Consider the following 13,936-nt stretch of genomic DNA (forward strand, 5'->3'; position numbering starts at 1 on the left):
ATTAACTTTGCCTTATGAAGTCATACTTGATGTTCACAAAGGCCGTTTGGTGCGTCTGGGCTGGGCTCTGAGCTAGTCTCTAGGGGCACTACTTCCAAGCTGGACTGCTGTGGTTCGGGTCCTGGTTCCTGTAGGCTGCAGTCAGGCTTGGTCTCATTCTGAAAAGTACTTAAGAAAACTTTGTTATTGCTCCTCCTAGAAGAACTGCGCCTAGACGACATGAAAAGCAGTGGGCGCAGAGACCGGCTGCTCCTTGCTCTGGAGCTCTGGTTTGCTCTGAGAAACTTCTCCTTGTTGGCATGCTGTATGGTCAGGTGGCAGCGAAGGACCTGCAGGAACACGCTGCGGAACTGCTGAGAAGAGATGTTGTACAGGAGGGGGTTCACCACCGAGCTGAGATAGAAGAAGATGTCAGCAATGGGAAGAAGAGTGATGTATGCTCTGAAGTAGGGGACGGTCCAGTCCTGTTTTGGTTTAGCAGCAGCCATGATCCTTCTAACCTGGTTTGGCATCCAGCATACAGCCAGAGTTGCAATAATCAGTCCTGCGAACAGAAAGAGGAAGAGGTTTGCATATATGGAAAGAAAAAAACATAAAACACTAAATATCAGTTCTGCGCTTGCTCATTAGGAAATGGTACCAATTTCTCAATGTTTCTCTTGACAGCTTTTTCTACCAGTAGCTTTTTTTGGTTTGTTGTTTTTAATAACTGTTACAAGGTCACTGCAGCACATGCTCTGACAGAAGAGCGCATACTGCTTGGCTGGTATTTCTTTGTACCTATGGCCATTTATTAGTGTTCTTTCACTGATACCTGTATCTTCAAAAAGAATGCATTTTTATTTTAGTTTGTGTTCTTACATTTCTTTTGTCTTTCCCTTTACTTTGAAAAACAAACAAAATAAATAGAAGCTATAGCCATATTAGATCAGGCAATACCCAGAAGAGATCAGATTCTTGTTTGTACTTTGGAAAAAAAAAAAAGAAAAGAAAATGTATGCATAATAATATATTTCCTGTTATTTTTGGTAAATTTCCTCTTACAGAAGATATTTTTAAGCAAAATATGTATGGATCTTTTTATGGTAATTCAGATATGTTGGGCTTTCTTAAAATCAAATTCCAGTGGAATTAAAATATGAATGTAAATGAGAAAAACCCAAGCCTAGTCATGAAAGTGTAAGCAGTTTCAGATTATAAATTATGCTTTAAAATGTGGTATCTGACCATTCTGTATTTATATGTAAGTATAAATACATGTTGCTGCATCACTAATGGCATTAAAAAGGGGGTGACTAGATGTCTGAAAACACTGCCTCTGTGGACTGGCTTTCACTAGGGCTCAGTGGTGGTGCTGTCTTCAGAAGAGCAGCCCTGAAGTAAGGTGTGGGTGACCTTGAGCAGGCTCTGTTCCCAGGCAGGAGATGGAGCAGGGGGAGGCACTCCAGTCTGCGCTGGTATCCGCTGCTTCTGGTGCATGTAAGCACTGGAAATCCTGGCATCTTGCATAAAACAACAGGTAACAAAACAATTCCTCTCAGTGCTCCCCCACCAAGCATTACTCCTGAAACACCTTACACCACCAGATTACTGTTTCCACTTTGTTTTTGTCGTTGCAGGAAACGTGCCTTATATGAACACTGGGAGGGAGGAGAAGTTGCAGGTTGGCTTCTCTGCACAGAGGCACAAAGTAGTAGAGAGTATCCTGATGGTGCACCATTGCCATTTCCAGTAGGCTTTGGTGGTTTGTTAATCTCCAGCATCTAACTTCTTCTCCCAACAGAAGCACAGAAACATTTAATTCCTACCTAGCTAGACTAAGTCAGATTGCCTCCATCAAAGAGCTTGCTGTAGAATGCACCATTGAACAGATCACTGTAGGAATACAATTTTGAAATAGTGCATGCTGATCTTCCAAGCCAGGAACATTATACTTCACAAGCGGGAAGACATGAACATAATGGGGAAGGGAGGCAGAAAAGAGAAGAAAGATTTTTCCTAACTTCAAAACTGCCAGGGCTTAAACAGGTATGTCCAGGTTCTCTCCTCCACCACCCCTGAGCAAAGACAAGGTATGAAATGTCTTCTTTTTAATTAATTTTGTTAATGAAAGGTATAATTAACAGATTTATGATCTCACTGAATAAGCTACCAAATAAAAGTTGTCTTTTTGATCATCTGCTTCTGTAATCACTTCATGTCACAATAATTTTGGTAGGACGGGAAGTAGCATATCTTAGACTTACAGCACGAGGTAAGAGCCCTGGAAGGCTGTTCGCAGTAGGCAACTGGCAAATGTGTCTCCCTTTGCCATTTTCTGTTCTTTAACTACCGTAAGTCACCTTTGTCTCTATTCTCATTCCACTCCTATACAATCTCAGGCCCCTTTGCTTCCCTGCCCTACTCTTCCCTGCCTTCTTGCCTCACTTGTCAGTGCCTGTTGTGTCTCTGTCAAAAGCCGATCTGAATTTTATATTAGTCCTGCAAATTTCCTAGCCTTCAGTGCTTGTTTTTTAATCTGCTGTCAGCATAACCAATACACGGATAGCAGTCCTGGTACAGACCAACAGAAAATAAGGAGCCCCAAGCTGTGACTTGTGACGGGCCTTATTGAAAAGGCAGGAAAACGGTGGTACTGGTTTGCTGTGGCTTTTTCTTCTGTACAACTGAAAGACAAACTCTGTAAACCGAGGTCTGCAGATAATTTGGCAAATTTTACCAGATGATTTCTTTCAAGGGAAAAGAAAATAAGCTCTACAGTGTAACTTTTGGGTTCTTAGTAAGGAACAGGACACTTCATCACACTGTTTAATAGTTTCCTAAATTATGAATACTGCTGTGAAAAACTGTAAGCAAACAATGTGTGCATTCAGTTTTAAACCTTAAATGTAGTGCTTCAAGATGTCTTGACTTTTTGCTTGTATCTGAATTCTTTGCCATTGACTTTTCTTTCTAGTTCAAACTGCCAAAATGCTTAAGATTTCCCCTTCTTCAGCCACTTTTGTTCTGGGGAGCTGTGTATTTGTTGTGTGAACAGCAAGTGAAAAATGACCTGCTTGTGCTCGTTTGCAGTGCAGTGAGGTGAGTCTTTTGGGGGGCGGGAGAAGGCAGCAGCAAAACTTTGTTGGTTTCCAGGGATGAGTAATTGTTCATTTTTATGCTTGAAAAAAATGCTTATGGATTCAAGGGAGATGCACCGTGTAAATAAACACACCGACAAATTCACATTTTTTTCAACTGGTCACACTTGATGTGGAGGTATGAAGTAAAGTGAAGTGCAGCAACGGAACCCATCAGAAAAGCTTTCTGTTCAGACCTTAGCATATAAAATATTTTGACCGAATTACTGCTGCCTTCAATTTGAACTTGTACACAGGCCATGGAAGTTTGTGTTGTACTGTAAAGTGCAGAAGGTGTTTAAGCTACACTGTATCAGCTTGAAAGTAAACCAAACTGCCCCTTACACCAGGACTGATGCATTTTTCCCATGAGCTTGCTGCCTGCTAGGAGCTAAACTCTCTCATGTTTCATCTCATATCCACCCTTCCCTTCCGCTAGTTCTTATTAAAGTGAAAAAAATCAGCAGCTCCATTTTTTTTTTCCGATTTTCCTGACCACTGCACTCGAGTGACACACTAGATGAGAGCAAAGATTTATCTTCCATGAATACTGATGTTTATAAACAACATAATGCTGTGGTCCAGTGACCTCCATCACTGGTGCTTGAAATTTCCAACATACACTTGAATCTCTTGGTTTAATCATCAAAAGTGCATTAGCCCATACACCATAGCCTAGCTGACTATGTGTAAGTGAATGTATCTCAACCAGTGAGTAAGTGATTGAGCTTACAATTCATTTAACATTGATACAGGTTTTTCAAGGTAAGAAAAAAATGACAGACATGAAAAGATTCTTGACTAAAACCACTTCAAAAAACTAAGCCATACACCAGCCACAAAATAGCTTACCCAGAATAGGACTACAACAGTCAACTATAATCTGAAAAAAAACCCTAAAACTCTTTAAAAACAAATCATACCAATTTAACAATGATTTGAATCTGGGGACTGTTATTGTAACTTCCCAGAAGTGTATCTTTCAGTATTAATTCTTACTATGTGTCAAAGGATCGCTTATGTAGTAAAATAAACATAGCATTTAAGCACCAATAATATAACTATGCATTTCTGGCACTGAATGGGAGTTTGGCAGTCATCTATCCCTTAGCAATACTTTTTTATTACTCAGAACATTCCTCTGGGCCACAGGGGACTGAATTAAATTCATTATGAACTTTACTGGGAGGGATTTTAAAGACGTGCAAAAGTCTGGCAGGGTGGAGAGGGCTGCCTTCTCTACCCTTCCAGATATTGCTTGTTCTGCGCTTGAATAGATTTTTGTCATCTTTTTTACACCTGAGCACTTAAATCTGTCTCCTTTTATAGTCCAGCATCTCCCCTCTACCCTGGCCTCTGCCAGCCATTCCACAAAACTTGGGATTGTCTACAAAATTATCATCGTCTCTAGGAAATGCCAACATGCTGTATTTGGCTGCCACAGTCCGTTAACTAAGGCTGTTGTAGCAACTCATGTACATGCTCATTTGTCTGTGCAGCTTAACCCTGGCACTATAAGGTCTGCTGTCTTCTGCTGCTCCTCTCGTCATTGTTACCCTAAGCAGCCTTAAACCTCAAATTTTGCTTTTCTGTGATTTAATTAATGGCAAAAAGGCAGGTTCTCAACATCTGCTTGTAAACTGACATTTAAATGGCAATTGTCAGTGGAATATAAGCATACGGTTACTGAGTTATGAGTCAAGCGCAGACAGTGATGCAGCTGGGTCAGAGGGAGACTTCTTAGCACACATTTCACATTTTCATACTTGGCCCAACTATTCTCAAAGGTATAATGTGACATTAATGCCCTATGCCTAAATCACAAATTCTTCCAACCATGTGTCAAAGGTACTGGCTCCCAAAAGAGGAAAATACTGAGACCACCCCTCATTATTAAGTTTACTGTCTTAGAGCAATACTAATCACAAGGAAAGCACTTGTTCCTGATTTGATTCTGCTACAAACGGCTTTGAAATCACACGCAAATACACCTTAGAGCTAATCAAGTTCTTGATGCTCACAGTATCAGTCACTACTAATTCAGCGCAAGTTAAAAACAAAGACTCCAGGACTAATTAAGAGTGTTACTTAGAGGAGGTGAGGTTTTGGCATGTATTTATACTATGTTTATTATTTTAACCAGGACTCAAAAATCTTGTTTTTGATTAGAAATAGGGACCTTGAGCATTAAGCTATTGTCTTTCTAGCTTTTGAGAAAAACATCAGAAGTCACGCACCGCAGTCTTCAGTCACTGAGATGACCTTCCCAACTGCAGATCAGTGCAGCGCTGGCTTCCAGCAGCTGCAGCTGCTCCATGCCCCTGCTGCTGCAGTTGTCTGCAAGTGAGAAGTCAGCCACCATATGCTTATTGTCTACTGACAATTGTCATTGAAATGTCAGATTACAAACAGCTGTTACTTTCATTGCTGCGAGCCTGACTTGTAAGTGCAGCAAAGAAACCAACCGAAGTGATAGCAAATGCTGTTGGCACTTCTTGGCAATGCTATCAAGCAGCAGGAGCCAGACAGGCTGCGCTTCCTTGATGTTCAACTGAGGAACACTGGAGCACCTCAAGGAGGGGACTGCCTTTGCTCTCCAGCCTCAAGGATTTCCTGCCACTGCTGCTTCTGGCAGGTAAGAGCTTGGAGAAGTTTCTGGTCTACCAGCAGCTGGGTGGAATTTCAGATCCAAACTTTTGGCTTTGAGCACCTTCTCATGAGTAGCTGGTGTTCAGGCACTACTCACATCAACACAGGACTCAAACCCTCTCTGTCTCTGACCAACAGCAATTGGCTGTTTGATGAACAGAAGGGTGTGCAGGGGGTGGGAGGGAGGAACACACCTTTTACTACTGCTCCCAGACTACCCCAACAGCTCGCTTGGGTTTAAAAGCAAGGGGAACAATGGCATTTCTTCAGTGCTTCTGTGGAACTCACAATGTTTCTGCCTAACTCCCAGAGCACGTATCTGCACACAAATGGGTATCTATAGCATAAATTGTGCTAAAAGGCCTTTGTAGATCCCAGACAAGTCTTGTGACACACAGTGCTGCATTTCCACATCTCCTTTGTGCAGCCTGCCCTCATTATCCAGATAGGAAGCCTCTATCATCTGAGATCTAGAATTAGGATAAGGCACTAGGACAGACCAGAATGATAACCCCTCAGACACAGTGAAGTGACCACCCTCTTCTTGCCCACACACACTTCTTGGAACAAATACAGGAGGCTCAAATAGGCCACTGTGTTCTCTATGGTACAGAGTGTCCACAAATCAAGTTCTAGCTGGCAAGCAGATGCAGAGTGCCACATGTGACACGTATATGGTAAGCTTGCCACAAGGCTCCTAACAAATCTGCAGCTCTCCTCTTGTTCCACATTAACAGCATCGTTTTGTAGGCAGCAACTGACCACTGGATCTTGGAATCAAAGTCTGCTCAATCTGTGTCCTGCACACCGCACTATGCCTCTGTGTCTGTGCACTGTTAAGTAGGTCTCTCAGTCTTCATTACAGAGTTGCTGCAGGAAGTGCCACCAAGCAACTAGTCTATAAAACAGATGTGGTGGGTTTGCTGCCCCTTCTGCTTGTGACAGTTAACTTCACATTCCCAAAAATCAATCACTCAATCCTGTATTCAGTGCATAGAACATCACAACCATCAATAAGGGTTTTGCTTGAATGAGGGCTGCAGTGTGCTCCATGTGCAGGATAAAATGTTTGATGAAGTTTGAAACAGGAAAAGAATACTGATATAAACCTCCCTTTTCCCTCTCCACCATAATGTCCTGGGTTCAGCAGTAGCAGTCATTTTTCCCCTTCTTGGTAGCTGGTGCAGTGCAGTGTTTTGACTTTCAGCTCGGGAACAGAGCTGATAACAAGGATGTTTTGGTTTGGCCAAGGACTTTGTGAGCCTCATGCTCCGCCAGGGAGGAGGGGGAGCCAGGAGGAAGTAGAGACAGGACACCTGACCCAAACTGACCAAAGAGGTATTCCATACCACAGCACGTCATGCCGAGGATGTAACTGGGAGTGAGCCGGAAGGGCTGGGAGTCTGCAGGGTTGGAGGAGGTATCGGTCAGAGCTTGGTCGGGCTGGGGGGGGCGAGTTATCGGTCGGCTGGTGGTGAGATATTCTCTTCCCTTGTTATTTCCTTTATCATTATTATCATTGGTGGTAGCAGTAGTGATTTGTGTTATACCTTAGTTACTAAACTGTTCTTATCTCAACCCGTGGGAGTTGCATTCTTTTCGATTTTCCTCTCCGTCCCTCCGAGAGCAGGGGGAGGGCAAGAAAAGGGGGGGAAGTGAGCGAACGAATTACCTGACTGGGTTTAAACCACGACACACATGCAAGTTTCTTCTGCTGAAGGACAAACATTATAATAATAATAAGCACATACTGATGAATGTTAAGGTGAATATAAAAACATATTAGCCTAGGAGATAAATATTGATATTGCTTTGTCTGTGTCAATATTTAGTTCAAGGGACAATAAATTTTTATATTCTCTGAAGTAAGTCAATATGTGCATTGCTGCATACATTTTGTATAAGCTCAAATTACTCAGCAGCTCTGTTCCTTTTACCCTCAACTTTCAGAATCACAGATTTGCCTTTCAGAAATGCTTCTCTGGAAGAGGAGAGAGTAAGTAAACTATCCCTACTACCCCTACTCAGGCAGTAGCTACAGGAAGAAAAGAGATACGGCAGCCGTATACTTCCCAGTGATTTCTCCATTGGAGTTTTTCTAACCACTTGGGACATCTACCAGCTCACTTTGGGATCTGACAGTGGATCTGGGCTGGCTGCTAGGTGTGCAGCCTCCCCAGAGAACAGGTGTTTCTTCATCAGCATCTTGCTGCCTTTGTTGTGGAGCCACTTTGTGTATAGAAAGCACGTGTAGGGGTGACTCTGGCAAAGCAAACTCAGATAAAATCCAGCCCCTGCTCCTGCCTGGGCTGGCACTGCAGGAATAAAGGACAAAGGAGCTGTCGAGACAACATTTTTGTCACCAGCACAAGCAGGCAGATCTCCAAGTGCTCACAGAGAGGCTCTGGCAAGCACACCATAGCCCTTCTCAGAATGGGTTTAAACTGAACAGAAGCCAGTAACAAACTAGTTATCTTTATAAATGCTGCTGAACAATTAAGCATATGGCCTGGGACAAACAGTTAAAAACCAGCTTCATGTACATCTGATCCTGTCAACAGCTCCCAGCAAAAAACCAATGGACCTTCAACTCCCATAGCCCCCAGAGGAATCTGGGTCCATCCAGTGATCATTATGCTCCTCCCAGTCTCAGTGGCACTGTGCAATGAGGCCATGTCTCATTAGCCAGCACAGTTGGGTGATAGGGCAGTGCTGTCCCACAATATGGTGCAATAAATGAAAGGCATAGAGAAGAACCAAGCTGCCTGTTGATGCAATAAATGAACCAAAATTGCAAGGCTTTAATCAATAAGTTGCTGTTCTGTTGCACACTAAATCACGTTTCTTCCTATTGAAGACACCATTAATGGTCTTGCTAAATCACAAATGCTAAAACCATGCATGTGTTCCTCCCTTAAATACCCACCCAAAGCAGCAATGTGCTCAAGTGTGGGGCAGTGACAACACAGGGAATTCTTTCTTTCCTTTTTAAAAGCTTCCGTAGATAACTGGAGTTGTCAGGCACATGGAGAATAATTTCACATAAGCATTTGCCACCTTTGGAGTCAGAAAATCACCTGCAGCTGCTTTTGATACTTCATTTCACAGGTGACTAATTGCCACTGTAAATCATTACGGAGACCCAGGAGTTGCTAGCAGAATCTGAAGTGTATGTCTTCTCGCTTAGATTGGACTGCACTCTTCCCCACACAAGTGCCCTTAAGGGTGCTACAGGATCACTGAGACCAAACTGGCTTTCAGAGATTCTGGCTGCATATTGTGTCATTGGGCCAAAGCGATGACACAACAGAACAGCAGCATGCACACAGCACTCCAGTTGAAATCCCTGCATCGCCCGGCAAGTTGCTCAGTTCAGGTCCTCCCTGCTCTGCTGAACGTATTTCTTCTTGACTGGCAACAAAGGGCTGCTCTAGGCTGGATGCAACACAGCAATATAACCTCAGCTACACACTGGCTAAGGGTTAGGTGAATTTTGTGTTTCCAGCAATGTCATCTCTAATTGAAATCAATGCTGAAGGAACCTGCCCAGCAGGACCTGCACTTCCTTGCAAAGTGATGATGTTTCAGTCTCTGTTGTATTTCAGTGCTCTACAACTGATAAACAGTGTATTAGGTTGAGAAACACAAACATTCCCATCAAGCAAGGAGAGGATTACGAGAGGCTTACATGGGGCTGAACCAAAGTTTCAAGTCTACGTACCATGGATATGTCCAGCTGGGACTTACAGGACACTACAGTAAAATCTTTTCTGACTCTGCAACACTAAAACGTAACAGCTTCCAGGGATCCCACCACACATTTCTCCACAAGCAATGCCAAAAAGAGTCCTTCAGAGGAATAAGCTATTTTTGCTTTGCACTGTCACTGAACAGCCCTCAGCTGTTAGGTAGAGTGATACTGGATGCATCAGAAGTTGTCAGGGGAACATAGATATGCAGAATATAATCAGTGAGGACACGAGCGTTAACAGTTCTACTTCTTAGCAATTTAAAATATCTGACAATTATCTTCAGTTATTAGCAGGGTCAAGTTTTGCTTCTCAAATATTTTTAAATACTGCCGTTTCACAGGGCAAACACTAGAGAAAGCTAAAAATACTCAAGGAAGTTTCATGACAGAAGTATCGTTACTGAACATGAGCAGTCTTTTTGCAAAACAGCGATTAAAGTCATGATATGCTTTTAAAAGCCATACATGCTCACAAATTGCCCGAGGAAATCACGCCCGTTTTAGTAGTTTGTATGGGGTTTGCACAGCAAGGTTTTGGTAGTCTGGGACTACAGAGGTGGTTTCCATGCGAAGCTGCTAGAAGCTTCCCCCATGTTTGATGGAACAATGCCAGCCTGCTCCAAGCCAGACCCACTGCTGGCCAAGCCTAAGCCTATCAGCAGCGGTGACAGTGCTTCTAGGGTAACACAGTTAAGAAGGGATAAAAACTGCAACAACTGCAGCCAGAGAGAGGAGTGAGAACAACTCTGCAGAGACCAAGGTCAGTGCAGGAGGGAGGAGGTGCTCCAGGCGCCAAAGCAGATTCCCCTGCAGCCCCTGTTGCAGACCATGGTGAGGCAGCTGTCCTCCGCAGCGCGTGGAGGTCCGTGGTGGAGCAGATCTGCACCTGCAGCCTGGGGAGAACCCAGTGCTGGAGCAGTTCAATGAAGAACTGCAGCCTGTGGGAAGGACTCATGTTGGAGAAGTCCATGGAGGACTGTCTTCTGTGGGAGAGACCGCACGCTGGAGCAGGGGAAGAGTGTGAAGAGTCCTCCCCTGAGGAGGAAGGAGTGGCAGAGACAAGGTGTGATGAACTGGCCACAACGCCTCTGCCCTGTCTCTCTGCACAGCTGTGGGGGAGGAGGTAGAGAAAATCAGGAGTGAAGTTGAGCCCAGGAAGAAGGGAGGGGTGGGGGGAAGGTGGTTTAAGGTTTATCTTTTACTTCTTATGATCCTGCTCTGATTTGATTGGTAATAAATAATTTCCTCAAGTCAAGTCTGGTTTGTCTGCGATGGTAACTACTGAGTGACCTCTCCCTGCCCTTATCCTGACCCATAGCCTTTCATTGTATTTTCCCTCCCCTGTCCAGCTGAGGAGGACGGTGGTACAGTGGCTTTGGTGGGCACCTGGCATCCAGCCAGGGTCACCCCAACACATTCTATTATGGAGATGACAACACATTTATAGCCACTGTGATGCAGTGACAACAGCACCTTCGAAAATCTTCCCCTAACAAGTTCCTGCCTTCAATGGTCATTTATTTCTTCTGTTCATTATGTTAAAAATTGTACTTCAAATATGAGTTTTTGTTGCTCTTCAGCTTTAACCTTCCAATCTCAAACTTCGTCTTAGCACTCATCTACTATAATTCAGTCTCAAAATGTACAGAGAAATGATGGACCAGTCTCTGATACTGTAACTGGATACTTAATTCTCGAACTGGAGTGCCAGAGCAGCATCCCCACAGCATGGTGAACCCCCATGTGCAGGTGAGCCTGCTGGGTCACTACACCAACACACCACAGTGCTCTTCTGGGGACCCCAGCTCTGGTCACTGCACAGCCGAGGCTGCCGCAAAACACAAAAGCCAACGGGAGAATTTCATACACTCCCTTGTGTGCTTTCCCTCACATAGGTGGGTAAACAGTCATGGAATCATTACACCTTACAGTAAATACCAACTTGGCATTTGAAGCAACAATCGACTGTTTCATTCAGGTGCCAATCACATGTGGTTTGTCAATAAATGCCACAAAATCCAGCATCGACTTTTGAATCGTTCATTTCCATTCACTACTACAATTCTCCAGTAAAAACATAGCTGAAATTTTAAACCGGAGCTACTTTGGGTAAAAAATCAAGAATATTGTGGAAATACAGGTAGACTGAGCATAAGAAAACATACCAGGGTAAAATAAATACATATTAACCGCTCATTTTTAGAAATTTTAACATTCCAGCTGTCAGAAAAGACTTGCTTATTTAAAATTGTTACTTCTGCATTGAGAAAGTATATTTAAGAAACACTAATACGAACACAACTATGTAGAAAGGAACAGGTTTACTTTTTATTGCTGCTTCTCCTCGGCAAAACAAATTCTTACCATGGTTGCTTTGATTTTCTTTTAGGAAGAGTGAAGACTTGTTTTCTTTCTGCATTGGCAAAACAGTAGGAAAAATACATCTTCCATATAAATCTCATTTAAATTCTGCATTCTAACTACCAAACACAATTTGGAATTGAGAGGTTTTTTGTTTTTACATTACAAAATGAGCCATTGCAACATTAAACAGCTCATCTATTGCAGTTCAGCAGGAAAAATCATTGAACAATCAACTGCAGAATACAAATACAGAAAGACAATATATTAGCTCAGCAGACACATAAGACACTTGTGAGCTCTGCCAGAAAGACAAGCTTTAGCTATATGTTATATGGATCTGATCATCACAGGGAATCAGCAAAGCTCTTCCTAAACAAGAAAGATATTATCAACCTCCAAGTCAAATTTTTGTACCAAAAGCCCTGAAATGAAGAAAACTTGCTGTTTTGTAGCGACTGAGAAGAAAATGGAATTATTGATGCACAAATGGTAGCAAGATTATGCTTGCCAGCTGCTTTAAACGAACAAATGCAATTGGCGTTTATGTTTAGCAGCTTAAGTGAGAGGACAAACCAAAGCAAATTGCCATAAAAATTACATGCAGTTATCCAAATTTTACAACAAGACCTGCAACAAGAACCAGGATCCAGGCAGTGGAAGAGCAGAAATGCACCAAGGCAGACTTGGCACAGGTAGCATGAAGGCTGACAGTGGCTGTGCTTTGGGACTGATGGCCAATTCATTGCACTCCTCTGTCCCTGAGGGAAGTGGCTGTGTCAGTCCAGTAAGACCCTGACTGGTGCCTCAGCTTCCTTTCTTGGGAGAAAACGGTGATGCATTGGACCAAACCTCCCATTTCTTCTTCCACCCTAATTTACAATCTGGCCACAGCAGTTACATGACCCACCCAAACTGTGTCTGGAGCTAAACCCTACTGCATATAGCCTTTACAACTCTTACCATAACGTGACATATTTTGTACAGATAGTGATATGGGTGAGGCTCTCTGTCTTCATCAGAAGGTACCTTTCTGTCCAAAAATGCTGCAGAGTGGTGTAAGAGGGCCATGAGGCTGCTGCGGCAAACTGGGTACAAAGAGGTTCCATCCCACACCAGCACATGGGAGCCATTAGTCCCCAGGAGCTCATCCTTAGGTAAAATCATCGAGGAAACAATCTACACAAGCCAAATATTTCTACAACAAATCTGGAATGGGCAGGGGAAAGGCTGCCTGAAGGACTCTCACGTTCTTCTAAACTCACTGGCAGCCTGATCTTTCTGACAGCAGTGAGCCTTTTCCTGCTCGGAACAGATTCCTCTTATTTTTGGAGGGAAGACAACGTTCTTTTCCAGAAACACTGGTGTGAGAAACGAAATGAGGTATTTTGGGGTGTCAGACAGCAATCTTATGGAAAGGGTGGGAGAGGAGGAATCTCTGATTCAGCCATCTCCAGTAGAGTTATAGTGGTCATTCCAACACTGCAAGTAAATGAAGACCAGACTCCAGTCTGACTCCTTCAGTGTATCCTGGACATCATGTTAATGGGGGAAACATAAAGTAACTATTAAACAAGGCAGTGTTATTCTTTAAATTAGGCCTTACCTTTGGTAATTTGGATCAAAGTCTTGAGTAGTGGTAAAGCTACTTAAAATTGCCCCAAGAAAAATGTCCTGGCCAAACACTGCTTGTTTGCAGCTTCCCTCCGAGAAGGCTGTTTAGGGAGCAGTAGTATTTCCATTGCAGCAAAGTCTCTTCTCTGCTAACACCTGAATCTGCTTTCATTTACATTTCAGAGGTGTCCAGAAAGTTGTAATGAGTGCAAACATGTCAAAACCTCCTTTCTAGACCTTTTCAAGGAATATGTATACAAGATAAAGAGTATTCTTCCCCCTTGCCACAGGCTTGGGAGCAGTCTAATTCAGTCTGTGAGACTCAAAGTACTCCCCATACCATGTGCGAAGGTGAATATGCTCTGCAAAATGGCATTCAAATAAATGCCTGAACATGGATTCACTGAGCACTCAGGCACCGTTTGGTTTGGAGCCTTGTGTC

The 13,936-nt window shown here is 43.2% G+C and overlaps 1 protein-coding gene and 1 long non-coding RNA gene across 2 annotated transcripts in view; one reads left to right on the top strand and one right to left on the bottom strand.

Moving 5' to 3' along the window:
* Nucleotides 1-11: 11 nt before the first annotated feature.
* Nucleotides 12-13,936, bottom strand: part of GPR39 (G protein-coupled receptor 39) — an 84,314-nt gene continuing 70,389 nt past the window's right edge. Inside the window, exon 3 of the mRNA XM_062606171.1 lies at nt 12-544. Coding sequence (XP_062462155.1) covers nt 21-544 — 524 coding nt within the window. The 3' untranslated portion in view covers nt 12-20. The remainder of the gene's footprint in view (nt 545-13,936) is intronic.
* On the top strand, nt 540-2,177 carry LOC134157393 (uncharacterized). Its single transcript, XR_009962309.1, has 2 exons — nt 540-1,519; nt 1,620-2,177. It is a non-coding gene; the product is annotated as an uncharacterized LOC134157393 (long non-coding RNA).

This window comes from Pezoporus occidentalis, unplaced genomic scaffold (assembly GCF_034315485.1).
Source record: "Pezoporus occidentalis ecotype Australia unplaced genomic scaffold, CSIRO_AGI_Poc_V1 ctg12, whole genome shotgun sequence".
In the NCBI taxonomy this organism is placed as follows: Eukaryota; Metazoa; Chordata; class Aves; order Psittaciformes; family Psittacidae; genus Pezoporus; species Pezoporus occidentalis.